The sequence below is a fragment of the Saccopteryx leptura genome, chromosome 1 (genome assembly GCF_036850995.1).
Source record: "Saccopteryx leptura isolate mSacLep1 chromosome 1, mSacLep1_pri_phased_curated, whole genome shotgun sequence".
In the NCBI taxonomy this organism is placed as follows: Eukaryota; Metazoa; Chordata; class Mammalia; order Chiroptera; family Emballonuridae; genus Saccopteryx; species Saccopteryx leptura.
The window spans coordinates 72,740,468-72,755,629 of NC_089503.1; the positions used below are offsets into that span (position 1 = coordinate 72,740,468).

At 34.7% G+C, this 15,162-nt stretch overlaps 1 protein-coding gene across 3 annotated transcripts in view; it reads left to right on the forward strand.

The window, feature by feature from the left end:
* The window catches only part of TMEM135 (transmembrane protein 135), a 379,338-nt gene that overhangs the window by 131,310 nt on the left and 232,866 nt on the right, over nt 1–15,162 (forward strand). For all 3 annotated transcript variants that reach the window (XM_066370393.1, XM_066370383.1, XM_066370402.1), the window contains 3 exons: nt 297–424; nt 3,771–3,863; nt 14,409–14,442. In XM_066370393.1, coding sequence (XP_066226490.1) covers nt 402–424; nt 3,771–3,863; nt 14,409–14,442 — 150 coding nt within the window. In that variant the 5' untranslated portion in view covers nt 297–401. The remainder of the gene's footprint in view (nt 1–296; nt 425–3,770; nt 3,864–14,408; nt 14,443–15,162) is intronic.

Consider the following 15,162-nt stretch of genomic DNA (forward strand, 5'->3'; position numbering starts at 1 on the left):
TTTGTTTAAAACTGTTTTTTAAGGCATTATACATATTTACCTCAACATCTGGTGATTACTCATCATAGGACCCATGTTGTAATTTCTTGGTATATATTTTACCCATTATACCTTCAATAAGGTTAGAATGTCTTCTTTTCTGTTCTAGAAATTATGTTTTTATAGGGGAGCCAGTAAAATACCAGAGTTTTTACTTAAATTAAAAAATATATGCTGTTCCTCATTAGCTTCCCTGTAAGAGCTAATTTAAGGTGAAAAGTTGGTTGGATTAAACAAAAAAGACTTTCTCCTTTCAGATTGCAGCAATTCTCCGGAAACGAAAATTAGACTATTATATACACAGACTGCTCCCTGAGATCCTACAGTCGGCTTCATTTCTGACTGCTAATGGGGCCTTGTATATGGCCTTCTTTTGCATTTTAAGGTTGGTGCTCATAATCACTACTGGAGGTTAATATATATACAAATTCCTTTGTTGAAACGGAAGCAAACAGATGTTTATATAAATGTTCTGCAGGTCACTGCTTGTACATTTTTTTCTCTCTGTGAAATGACATTTATTTATACCAAGGAAAACTTATAAATCCAGAAGTTGTGGGCCTCTTGGCCTAAAGATGTAATACAAACTTCAAATTATTGCTGTGATTATATAGCGGGAGTACTTTAATCTAGCATACGTTTTCTGAAGGCCATTATGTTTATCAAGTCATTGATGAGGATTTCTTAACTTTTCGAGTTCATAGATCAGGAACTCAAAGCAGTTGTCCATGATATAGGTAAAGTCCATATGCATTGAACAGACTTCAAAAGGAGTATAAAATACTTGTGTTTATGTATCAAATAGTTAATTTATGGCATATCCTACTGATTAAACTTTTGGTCCTGATTCAGCCTTATGTTAATTACCTGTGTGACATGCTTCATATAGTGTAGTTGTAGTTAGAATTCACTCTTTAGTCCTTTGATATACCTAACATATTTCTTAAATATTTACTTTTTATCTTTTTACCCACTGATTGTTAAAAACCCAAACTAGTGTTTTTTTAATCTGTGAAGCTTAAAATACTAACTTTACATTATCCTCATATTAGTGTTATCTATTTAGTGTTGTCCAAAGTTCTGCAGGTATATATATATATTTTCTTTTTTTTTGTATTTTTCTGAAGCTGGAAACAGGGAGGCAGTCAGACAGACTCCTGCATGCGCCCGACCAGGATCCACCCGGCACGCCCACCAGGGGGCGATGCTCTGCCCATCTGGGGCATCGCTCTGTCGCGACCAGAGCCACTCTAGCGCCTGGGGCAGAGGCCAAGGAGCCATCCCCAGCGCCCAGGCCATCTTTGCTCCAATGGAGCCTCGCTGCGGGAGGGGAAGAGAGAGACAGAGAGGAAGGAGAGGGGGAAGGGTGGAGAAGCAGATGGGCGCTTTTCCTGTGTGCCCTGGCTGGGAAACGAACCCGGGACTTCCGCACATCAGGCCAACGCTCTACCACTGAGCCAGCCGGCCAGGGCTCTGCAGGTATATTTTAACTGCAATTAAAAATATTTTCAAATGTCTTTTACAGATTTTGCCCTCAAAGCATTAATATTTATAAATGTTCATATTATGCAGAAAATAATTGATAAGGTTTATACTATTAAGTATAAACCTTTCAACTGACCTGAAATCTGTGTAAGAAACTTTTTATCATGTGTTTTCTGGAAAGTTTCTAACACTTGGTAAAACTCTAAAAATAAAGTTATAAGATAATTACTTCTTTTAAAAACTGAAATATAGGCCCTGGCCGGTTGGCTCAGTGGTAGAGTGTCAGCCTGGCATGTGGAAGTCCTGGGTTTGATTCCCGGTCAGGGCACACAGGAGAAGCGCCCATCTGCTTCTCCACCCCTCCCCCTCTCCTTCCTCTCTGTCTCTCCCCTTCCCGCAGCCAAGGCTTCATTAGAGCAAAGTTTGCCCCGGGCACTGAGGATGGCTCCAGGGCCTTTGCCTCAGGCACTAGAATGGCTCCTGCCACAATGGAGCAATATCCCAGATGGGCAGGGCATCAACCCCTGGTGGGCTAGCTGGTGGATCCTGGTCGAGGACATGTGGGAGTCTGTCTGACTGCCTTCCCGCTTCTAACTTCAGAAAAATACAAAAACAAAAACAAAAAAAGAAAAACAAATAAACAAATATATATTGCTATTGCAGCCTGTTTCTTAATGTTCTATGAACCGGCTTGGTTAAGTTATGAAAACATATACTACCTATAGTAAGGTAACATCTGTGTTTCTCCTGTAAATGAATCATTGAATTATTTTCCTCTCATTTTTACATTCAGTAACTTCTTAAGTTCTTTGTGGATTTTATATTAGAGGGAGAACTTTAATTTCTCTCAGGCAGAAGCTTTCTGATGTCTTGTTTGGAAATACCAATGTTATATATGCTTAACAGGTTTTCTGATCTTTAAAGCTAAGCTTCAATTAAGATCATTTCATCTTTGATTCTTGATCCTTATTTGTATGTGTGCTCACAAAAATTAAGGGATCAGGGAATATACAGATACTCCAATACTTTCAGCTTTTTGTATAGTGCATTTTCACCAATGAAATAAAAGTTGGTTTTGCATCTCATTTGCATAGTTGAACAACTTTCTTTGACTTGTTTGCTTTTCTGATGTTCTTGTTAATAAAAAGAAAATCAAATGCTTTTTTTATTGCTTCGTATTCATTTTGAAATATTTCCTAATTTTTGTGAGAAGTATATAAATAATATATTTAATAATATAGATAAATAAATATATATATATTTACCCTATAATGTATCATTTAGCAATTGACCAACTTTGTTCAGAAAATTTCTCATAATTATGTGCAGCTTCTTCTTTTCTTAGGAACATGTTATCTTTTGAAGGAAAATATAAGTCTTCTTAATGTCTCTAATATTTTTCTCTTTGAAAATCTAAGCTGCTAATGGTTTTATATAATGTATGAGACACAATGTGCAGTCTTACTTTCAAGAGACATATCCGAGTAAATAAAAAAATTATATAAACACAACCAAAAACATGAAATATTTTAATATTTTAATCCTTGAGTTATCAAAGATTGTAGAAGCAAAGAGGGAGAGACATTTGTTGAATATTTATTATGTTAAAAATGTTAGCAATTATTTTAATAACAACAGTTAACATTTTCTGAGTGTTTGCTATATGCTGTGCATGGTGCTAGGAAATATCTCATTTAGTTCTCATAACAATTATGTGAGATAGGTAATATTATTATTTCCATTTGATAGATAAGGAAATTGAGAACATAGAGGGGTAGTGAGCAATGTTGGGTCCAGGGAATGTCTGAATGAATATGACTGACGAAATTATTAGAGGGAGAGATACCTGTTAGTTTGCTGTTGTAGTAGCTTGAATGAGAGATGGTGAGGGACTTACTAAGACTCGGGGCTATAGGTTGAAGAGGATTCGGAGAGATTAATTGCATATGGAAAAATTTAAAGGAATGATTTAATGTATGGGGTAAGAGAGAAGGAGAAGCCAAGGATGTCTCCAAGTGCCACACATGGATGGATAGGTTGATGCATTAACCTTAGAATGTAGAGGAGAGAGAACAAGTTCATGAAGATGGGGGAGATATAATAATGACTTTGGTTTTGGGCATGTTGAGTTTGAAGTGCTGCGGGACATTTAGATAGAGTGTGAACTGAGAAGGGGAGCTTCTGTTTGTAATAACTGAAATGGCTAATTAGAAATTTCATAAAAACATTCTAACTTTGAATTTCAGAAAAATACTTGGAAAATTCTACTCATGGAGTGCTGGCTTTGGTGCCGCTTTGCCAGCGTCTTACGTGGCTATTCTAATTGAAAGAAAAAGCAGGTAAATTTTTACATATCTATATATTTAATCAAACTGATTTACTGTTTCCCATGACAACTAAATTTTTTTTTTGCTTATCGTTTATGGTAGTTCAGGTATGAGAAATATTTCCACATTTTTCAGTCTTGCAGATATATGATAGAAAATTTAATTGTATACTGATACTATTAAAGGCTTTGGATAAAATAATTTTTACCGTCAGATGCATAATTATTGCTGACAACTGCTTTGATTCCATCTTGATCCCAGAGAATCAAATGTGGTCATGTATTAAACAAGTTGGGGTCATCTTTCAGTTTATGAAGATATTTATTGTAATCATCGATCCACTTTTAAGATCCAGTGATAAGATACATCTTATCAGGTAACCAAATATTTACTTAAACCACTGAAGTCATTTTTAATACATTCTTTTTTTTTTTTTTTTTTGACAGAGACAGAGAGGGGGACAGACAGGAAAAGAGAGAGACGAGAAGCATCAGTTCATAGTTGTGGCACCTTAGTTGTTAATTGATTGCTTTCTCATTTGTAACTTGACTGGGGGCTATAGCAGAGTGAGTGACTCTTTGCTCAAGCCAGAGACCTTGGGCTTTAAGCCAGTGACCGTTGGGCTCAAGCTGGTAAGCTCACGCTCAAGCCAAGTGAGCTCTTGCTCAAGCTGGTGACCTCAGGGTTTTGAACCTGGGTCCTCCTCCACGTTCCAATCCTGTGCTCTGTCCACTGTGCCTCTGCCTGATTGGGCTTAATTCATTCTTACACACACAGTATATAAAAGTGTTTGAAATAGACTTGAATGTAGTAGTGTTAAGTATTCCTATTGTTGTTTGCCCATAAGTAATGGGAGAGTTATTCTAGTGATTGAAACTTCCTGATCAATTTAAAAATGTGGATATGGGTTTTGGAAACATGAATCCAAAATATGTTACTTATCCATAAAACCTTAATGAAGCTTTAAACTGAGTTTGCTATGATTTATTTATAACACTTGAATAATAAGATAGTATTTTTGAAGTTATATTCTTTTTTGTTGATGTATTAGTCTAGGTCTATGTTTATAATTTTAGTTTTAAAAAAATTGTTTCTTTGAAGACCAACATTTGTTTAAATACAATAACACCAAAGTAATATTGTGTTTTGATACTAAAAGGTATAACTTCTTAGGCATAAAGAAGTTTTTTGGAAGCGAGGTGATAACTTGGATTTTGGTTGCTAGTTTCTTTCTTTTTTTTTTTTTTTACTTTTGATAGTGAATTTATTCTTTTAAAAATAGCTTTCTGCTTTTATTTTTTTAAAGTAAGCTGTGGCACTAGTATTTTGTTTGTAGACATCAGGCATTCACAAAAAGTTTGTAGCTGCTAAAGATTATGGCCTGTTCTAAATATTAATTGGAGTGGTTTTACTGTTTTAATAACCTAATCCAGTGGTCGGCAAACCGCGGCTCGTGAGCCACACGTGTCTCTTTGTCCCCTTGAGTGTGGCTCTTCCACAAAATACCACTTGTGGTGCTACCTCGATAAGGAATGTACCTACCCATATAGTTTAAGTTTAAAAAATTTGGCTCTCAAAAGTTAAATTTCAATCGTTATACTGTTGATATTTGGCTCTGTTGACTAACGAGTTTGCCGCCCACTGACCTAATTAAACCCTGGCTGGTTAGCTGCTTTGGTTAGATTGTTGCCCTGAAACCCGAATGTTGCCAGTTCAGTCCTTGGTCAGGGCCCATACAGGAATAGATCAGTGTTTCTGGCTCTCTCTCGCTCCCTTCCTCTAAAATCAATAAATAAATTTTTAAAAACCTAATCAAAAATTTAGTTTAGCTTTTCTGTAAGTACTATGACATGGTTGCTGAAAAAAAATCAGTCTTTAACCTTCATGAGACTGTTATGTAGTTGACCTCTTTGTGACATGTTGATTTATTCTGTTGTTTATTTCATGATGGCAATAAATGCCTGGAAATAGTTCTTTATTTTATTTTTTTGAGAGTTGTCTATGTATATGTATGTATCAACCACAAATCCTAGTTTGGGGTCTAATTAAAGATCTTAAATTTAATCTTTTTTAAATGTTTTATAAAAAAGCTAGCAACTTTTTTTTTTTTTTTATAAAGCAGGTTTTTAAATTGTTTTGGAATTTATCTTAAAATATAGCAAGGCAAATCTCTTTGTTTTAAGGAAGTCTGGTCTGTGTTTATCTGGAAATGTATAAAAGTTAACTTAGTAGTCTTTTTTTACTTTGGAAAATATTTTTTACTTAACACAAATTTTAAATATTTTAATAAATTAAGCATCAATATTTTTAATAGATTAAAAGTAGTTTATGAAGTTATTTATATTTTAAAATTATTACATCATCTGACCAGTGGTGGTGCAGTGGATAGAATGTCGACCTAGGACCCTGAGGTCCTAGCTTCAAAACCCTGAGGTCACCAGCTTGAGTGCAGGCTTGCCAGCTTGAGTGCAGATCACTGGCTTGAGCAAGGGATCATCAACATGATCGCATGGTTGCTGGATTGAAACTCAAGGTTATTGTCTTGAGCCAAGTGGTTACTGGCTGGGCTTGAGGGCCCTTTTCACGGGGCACATATGAGAAGCAGTTATTGAACAACTAAAGTGACACAACTATGAGTTGATGTTTCTCATCGCTCTCCCTGTCCCTCCTTCTTTTGCTAAAAAAAAAAAAGAAAGAAGAAAAAAATTATTATTATATCTAGTGTCTAAAATGGAGCATGTTAATATAATTTTTACTTGAAGGAAAGGAGTTTATACTTGTGCCTTTAATTCATGAAGAAAATTGATGACATATTGGTGGAGATAGCCAGTAGGCAGCTTGAAATATGAGTCTAGATTCAGGAGAAGCATGATAATTATAAAAATAAAATTGGAAGTTTTTTCTTGTAAGTGGTATTGAAGCTATTGTAGAAGATCAGAATATGAAAGCCCAGACTATGACTTCTGAGGTTAGAAATGGGGAAACAACAGCATTTAAGGAGTTCTTAACTGAAATGGGTATATAGTTTATCCTTTTAAAAATGAGTAATAATAATATATTAGAAAGAATGAAAGAAACCAAATGTGGAGATTAGCAAATAGTAATAGTTCTAACTTTTAAATCTCTAAAGCTTTTATGTAATAGTGAAATCTTTACTCTGAGATTATACATTTTGGACTCAATTGTATAATCAGTTTTTCTTTCTTTTCTCTCTCTCTCTCTCTCTCTCCCCCCCCCTTTCTCTTTCTTGAGGCGAGGGGGGCAGGGAGGCAGAGAGACAGATTCCCACATGCACCCCTACCGAGATCCACTGGGTAAGCCCCCTACAGGGCGATGTTCTGCCCATCTCTTGCTCGGCAACCGAGCCACTTCAGCGCCTGAGGGCAGGCCATGAAGCCATCCTCAGCACACGGGGCCAGTGGGCTTGAACCAGTTGAGCCATGGCTGCGGGATGGGAAAAGAGAGAGAGATAGAGATAGAGGGGGGAGTGGTGAAGAAGTGGATGGTTGCTTCTCCTGGATGCCCTGACCAGAAATTGAACCAGGACTTCCTCATGCTAGGCCAATGTTCTACCACTGAGCTAACCTGCCAGGGCCATAGTCAGTTTTTCAAAAAACATTTAATGTAGGAATGTAGATTTGATTATATACACATATATATACACACATACACATATATGTGATGGATATGTATATATAAAGTGAAGGTTTATATACCTAAATATATGCTCATTTATATTGATTTTATTTCCCCCGTTTTTTCTCCCTCTCTCTGATTCATCCATCCATTTATCCATCCTCCTATCCATTTATCCACCTATCCATTTATTCATCCTTCCACTCCTCCATCCCTTTACCCCTCCATCCCTCCATCCCTCTGTTTATATGTCCATTCATCCATCCATCCATCCATCCATCCATCCATCCATCCATCCATCCATCCATCCATGCACCCGCCCATCTATCTTTCCCAGTCTCCCTCCCTCCCTTTGTAGAACAAATATACTTTGCCAGCTAATTCCTGATACCTTGTAAGAGGGCAGATTACTTAAATCTCAATCGCATCACTATGGGGTTTTGAGAAAGCTTTGAAGTTGTTTCCAGGGTTGCTTAAAAAATTTGTGCCACAATGAACTGTGATCATAGTAACTCAGTAGGAAGCATTGGTGACATCTAGTTTATCTCTAGGTGGGCTGTTAAGAACTGATTTACTCTTTCTTTTTCTGGGAGGTGCTTTGTTTGTGTTTCAGAAAGAAGTTCTGATGGAATTTGTTTTGTAGAATTGCTATGGAATTTGCTTTGATTTTTAGTATTAGTTTGGGTAAGTTAGAACTGCACGATGTAAAAAAATGGACATGGATTAAAGTATCAAAAATTGCATATTAATTCTAAGCACATTTATGGGTTGAGTTGTTAAATTACACTGTTGTAGTTATAAAACTCTTAAAGCAGTTATGACCAAAATGCATATATTATACACACACACACACGCACACACACACACACATACATATATACATATATATATATTTTATATATAAATATGTGAATAAAAGAATATCATATATTTTGTCTATAAATTCTTGGCGTCTTCAAGTTTCAATGTTATATTACTATCACAGGAAGAAAATTCATTAACCTTACAGTCTTTCGAATAATTCACTGTGTATTATCCACTCTATATAAAATAGATTATGATCATTGACTCTTGCTCTCCCGTGGTTGGCAAGCTCATTAGTCAACAGAGCCAAATATCAACAGTACAACGATTGAAATTTCTTTTGAGAGCCAAATTTTTTAAACTTAAACTATATAGGTAGGTACATTGTTATTAACTTAATTAGGGTACTTCTAAGCTGGCCAAAGAGCCACACTCAAGGGACCAAAGAGCTGCATGTGGCTTATGAGCCACAGTTTGCCGACCACTGCTAGACTAATGAAGTTTATTTCATTCAGTTTTATACCATAAGAAAGTAAGTTTATACTCTTCTAAAACATTCTGAAGATGAAAACCTGTTTTATCTTGAAAGACTTTCTGAGATAATTAAATAGCATCCTCCTACTAAAGCCTTACAATGTTTAGGGATTGTCACTATGGTTTTTCATTTATTTCTTTATTTTTTTATTTTTATTTTTGTTTGTTAGAATTCTAGGCACCACCAGAGGATGATGTAATATAAAACTGTTCTAATTTCTAACCCAAACCAGTATATTGTTAGCTAAAGTTTCATTTTTGCATCTTTGAAGTCTCGGTCATATCTGATTAGATGCGCAGGGATTACTGTTTTTACTTAATCTCTAATTTCTCCTTATTTGTAGAATACATAAATATTTTTAGAAGTTATACATTTCTCCTGTACCTCCTAGAAACCTTAGTTATGGAATGTGTTACATATAGTGTCATTCAAAAATTTGAGAAGGTTATCAAAAAGAATATATACACTAGAGTTTCTTGAAAACAAAAAAACATTATTGCTCATCTAATTAGATATAATAATGTATGTAGAATATATTAATACCTGGAATTTCTGCATAATGTGAGAATACTTTTTAATCTATTAATATGTTAAGAAAATTTATTTTAATATTTTCCAATAGGAAATATTTACATAGGAAATAATAATATTCTACACTTAGTCCCTATAGTGATGGCTGTTAATACTTTTTTAGGTAGTACCCCTTGTTGTGCATACCTGCTGAAATATTTCATGCAAATTTAAGAGTTTGAACTCTTTCTCTCATCAAAAAAAGAGAAAAGAATGAAGCTTATTTGTGGTTTATAGAAATACTTGACTAACTGAGGTTCCCCAGTCTTTTAATCTGGTGATTCTGAGCAGAATAGGATCACCTGTGGAATTCAAAAGTTATTGTCCTTCTTTGCCCGAAGCTCTTCCTCTTTAGGGCTGCACCACCTTTGTTCTAACTGGTACCTCCCGCTACCTGTCCCTGTTGTGGTAGCATTTTAATATGTAACTTAGATTTTGGAGAGAATGTATACTCACTACAAAAAGAGTTACCTCTTTGTCTTCACACTTAGGATATATATAGGGAAGTGTTAAATAATGAAACTGCATTTACCTACCTCATTAGTCACTTACAGTACTTACATCATCTCTGATGAAACAAATTACTACTCTGATGTTCTACCCCTACCAGATTAACATTGGAAAGGAGGTGGAAGATTCTGCACCAGGGTTACCTGCCAACAAGAGTTTGGCTATATAACATATCATGCCCCTTACAGATATGTCCTGTCATTCTTGAGGCTACTAGCACTGGGTTGGAATTTAAATAAAGCTGGGAAGAAAATAATCTTCTTCATTTTTTGGAAATGATAAATTAAAACTTGATACCAGAATAGGACATAATCTAGGAACACTACATCCTCTGCCTTTTCCCAATAGTTAGAGTATATCAAGGCTTTATTCATTTTTAAAGCATAGAAGCCTGTTAGGGTACTATATTAAGAAGTCAGTGAATTTCAGAATTTAAAATTTAGTAAAGATTTTCTGCTTTAGAAGCAATGCTTTAGAAAGAACACAAATCTGAAGTCAGATGAACTGACTCCTAATTCCAATTTGTCTTCTTGCAACTTTTATATTTTTAAGAAAACTGCTTTTCTGATTCTTGGTTTTTGGTAGAGTGAGGATAATAGTATCTGCATTACCTATTTTTTTTCCTATTTAAAGAAATTTTCAATTATATTTTGTTTTCAATATTATTTTGTATTAGTTTCAGGTGTATAGCATTATGCTTAAACAATCATATACTATAGGACAATTGAGAGGATAAAATCTGATTTCAAAATATCAATTATACCTTGTGAATTGTCCAATTTTATGCAAATATAAGATAATCTGATCATGCCTTTGCTTGCTGATACACTGGTATCATTGATTGACCCTCCCTTTGTCTAGTGGCTATCTTTTGTGATTGTATTTCTATAATATATGTCTATAATGTGCTCCTCTTTATAAGGCTGGGTTCCAAGTACACGTTTAGTGATTTCACAACTATTTATTTCATGCCTATTAGATGCCAGGTGCTATTGAAAGTTGTGAAAATGTAAAAGTAAACAAGATAATAAATATATACCTGGTAGTTAAAGATGAACAGTTATTATATTTTTTTGTGACAGAGGGAGACAGACAGATAGAAAGGGAGAGAGATAAGAAGCATCAATTCTTCGTTGCAGCTCCTTAGTTGTTCATTGATTGCTTTCTCATATGTGCCTTGACCGTGGGGTTACAGCAGACTAAGTGATCCCTTGCTCGAGCCAGAGACCTTGGGCTCAAGCTGGTGAGCCTTGCTCAAACCAGATGAGCTTGTTTGTGCTCAAGCTGGCGACCTTGGGGTTTCGAACCTGGGTCCTCCACATCCAGTCTGACGCTCTATCCACTGTGCCACTGCCAAGTCAGGCTAAAGATGAACAGTTATATTATCAGTTAGATGGAAGGTAGCAATTGAAACTGTATCTGGATTAACTAAGTATTAGAGACAATTAGATTAGTGGAACAGATGTTTTTAAAGAAAGCATTATACATTAGTTAACTTCATAGTAACATGAATTATCAGGCACTACCACTAAAATTACAAAAATATTTTTATTTTGGTGTTATAATTAAGAATATTTATTTTTCATATGTAATTAGCTTTTAGAAAGAGTAGGTATCACTTTAGAAGGATTTAACTTTTCTGTGTATGTGTGACTCTTGGATATTGATGTTATCCTAATTTTTCCTCATGTAATTTATTTAAAATAAATACTATTAGAACATCTTTGATTTAGAATTTGGTGGGAATTGATAAGATTGGTAAATATTACTAGATACAATTTCAATTCAATGTATAAATCGTAGAGAAAAAGAGCTAAAAGGAACCTTAGAGATAATTTTATCAGTGATTTTTAAGTCCTTTTTATAAAGGAGCAATAAAATTCTATTGTTTTGCTGAGGTGCATTAGGACTTGCTGAAGAGGGTGTGGGCAGTGTGGCTCAGTGGGTATACAAAGGCTGCTTTCCACTTTCAACCAGTGTAGGTTCAATATGATGTTTATATATTGATGATAAATGAAAGTTTTTTTCTCCTCTAGAGTTTATGTTTAAAAATGTAAGTTAGAATACTTGTCTTGTTCCCTGTTTAATGACATAGAATACCAGAGAATTAGAGGTAATTGGAACCCCGATTTCCTAACTTGATTTAATGTTATTCACTTAAATCATACTGCCTCTATGTGGCTTTAGTAATATTAAAAATCTTATTAAGCCATTTTAAATAATGAACAATCAAGACTTTGGCCTGACCAGGCGGTGGCGCAGTGGATAGAGCGTCGGACTGGGATGCCGAGGACCCAGGTTTGAGACCCTGAGGTCACCAGCTAGAGCACGGGCTCATCTGGTTTGAGCAAAAGCTCACTAGCTTGGACCCAAGGTCACTGGCTTGAGCAAGGGGTTACTCGGTCTGCTGAAGGCCCACCATCAAGGCACATATGAGAAAGCAATCAATGAACAACTAAGGTGTCGCAATGTGCAACGAAAAACTGATGATTGATGCTTCTCATCTCTCCGTTCCTGTCTGTTTATCCCTGTCTATCCCTCTCTCTGACTCTGTCTCTCTAAAAAAACAACAACAACAACAACAAACTTTGTGTGACTGGATCTGATATCAAGAAGAATTCATTGACAATGTTAGTATCAAGACCTGGACAATTGGTACTTGTTTTATATACAAAGTAAGTTTTTCTTTAAATGCTAAAAATGTTTATAATTGAAACTCAACTAAGTTTCAGAGTTTTTTATTTGAACTCTGCCCTTAAACTCTGAAAACATCAAACACCTTTTCCCTAAGAATAGGATGCACTTCATTCATGGTCTCATATGCAGAATAAGTTAAATAAAGTGGTAAAAAGCATAAAATCATCCATACATTTTTTTCTTTCCTTATTACTTTTTTTTGTTTGTTTTGAGAGAATGAGAGAGGAAGAGGGAGAGAGAGAAGGAGAGAGGTAGAGAAACATCAAGTCATTGCTCCACTTAGTTGTGCATTGATTGATTGCTTCACGTATGTGCCTTGATCTGGGATCTGACTGCACCCAAGGGCTCAAGTCCGTGCTCTCAGGTTGTGAACCAGTGACCTAAGTGTTCTGTGTCAGTTATCTATCCACTGCGCCACCACTGGTCGGGCCCTAGTTTTGAGTTTCAAGGTGAATTCTCATTAAATAAACTTGGTAAATATGCAATTTTTCTGTAAAGTGAGTGTTTCTAGAACTTTTGTTTGTCCTTTGGAATTAGAAAGTTTACTTAATGCCTGACTTCTCCTTTAAAAATGAGCGTAAAACCAAGGTGATTTAGTATGATTTATAATCACATTTAATGGACATTAAAGAAATAAATTTGCATTTAGTTAGAATTGTATTGTCTTTGATTTTTTTGTGAGATGAATTTATTAGGATTCTTTATTAAATTTAGAATTCTCTAATGTAAATATAGACCAGCAATTTTCAACATTTTTCATATGATGGCATACGTAAACTAATTAGTAAAATTCTGTGGCACACCAAAAGAATACATTATAATTTTTGCTGACCTGACAAAAACATAGGTATAATTTTGATTCATTCACACCAGATGGCTTTGTTGGCTGTTGTCATTTTCTTATCTGACAATCTCAGGGAAAAGAGGATTGCAACACCTGACTAAATAGTGAGGTGTTGCAAAATTAAAAATTCTTGTGGCACACCAGTGTGCCTCCTGTAGCACCTTGGTGTACTGTGGCACACTGGTTAAGAATCGCTGATATAGATGAATGGCAAACTGTACTATTATTATTATTTTTTTTTAGAGAGGGACAAACAAGAACAGACAGACAGGAAGGGAAAGAGAGATGAGAAGCATCAATTCTTTGTTGTAGCACCTTAGTCATTCATTGATTGCTTCCTCATATGTGCCTTTAATGGGGGTATCCAGCCGAGCCAGTGACCCCTTGCTCAAGCCACCAACCTTGGGCTTCAAGTCAGCAACCTTTGGGCTGACCTTGGAGACATGTCTATGATCCCACACTCAAGCCAGTGACCCCACACTCAAACTGTAAGCCAGTGACCCCACACTCAAGCTGTTGAGCCCACTCTCAAGTTGGCAACATTAGCATTTCAAACCTGGGTCCTCAGTGTCTCAGCCTAACGCTCTATCCAGTATATAAGGCAATAATAATTTTTAAAATTGAGATACAATTGACCTATAATATTATATTAGTTTCAGGTGTGCAACTTTATGATTTGATATTGCTATATACTGTGAAATGATTTCCATAATATGTCTAGTTAACAATTAATAGTCATTTGCAATTTTAAAGAATTTAAATTAATGAACACTAAACAAAATGATATGTAGATTCTATTTAGATCCAGCTGTTGGGGTATTGAAAATTTCACTCAGCATAACCTACCCCTTTTACTCAATGCCTGAATATTATTTTGATAAAATTTTCAAAAATGATAAAGTGATTATTAAATCAAATTAATGCTTAATCTCACTGTATCTTTTTTAAAAATTATTTTTAGGAGAGGGCTGCTCACAATTTATATGGCCAACTTGGTAAGTAATTTTTTTTTGCTTTTGAGGGTTTTCCACCTGTTTTTTAATTTTTAAAAAAAATCAAGTTCCCTTAAAAAAAAATGAAAGAAAAGCTGCTTAAATTTGAAAATATTTTCAGTCTCTTTTTAAAGAATAGATATAAGTGTTTAAAAGAGCCTTGGTGCCATCAGGTTTATTCCTATTATAGGTTACTGCATTTCACTTATTTTAGAAGGATATTGATTCACTGCCCTTTAGGACTTCTTTTTAAAGTTTAGATTTTCATCTTTGATAGGATCTTTGTCTCTGTGTATCTCTATACCTATTTAATTGAATTATTTCATATTATGTTTCTGTTTTCATTTCTTATGGAAAAATGATTAAGCATGAGCTCTTATGAGGTACCTTCTTCTTGGACATCAGAACAGCTTTGGTTCTATCTTTAAACACTTAGTATTTATAATAAAATAATTAGCTAGGCTTGTAAACTTCTAGGTTTATAGAAAGTAAAATTTAAATTAACTAGTCTGATATTCTTTATGGTAAATATATATCCCAAATTATATATACTAAAGAATCAAATTTATGTATGAATTTATAAGTTCATATTTAAAAACATGTTTATATTAAAATTCTTTTAAATTTGTTTAGAATTAAGCAACATTAAAAATTTTAACTAAAATGCAAATAATTATTTATTTATCTAATGATAACTTTTTTGAATTTTGTAACAAAGAAATA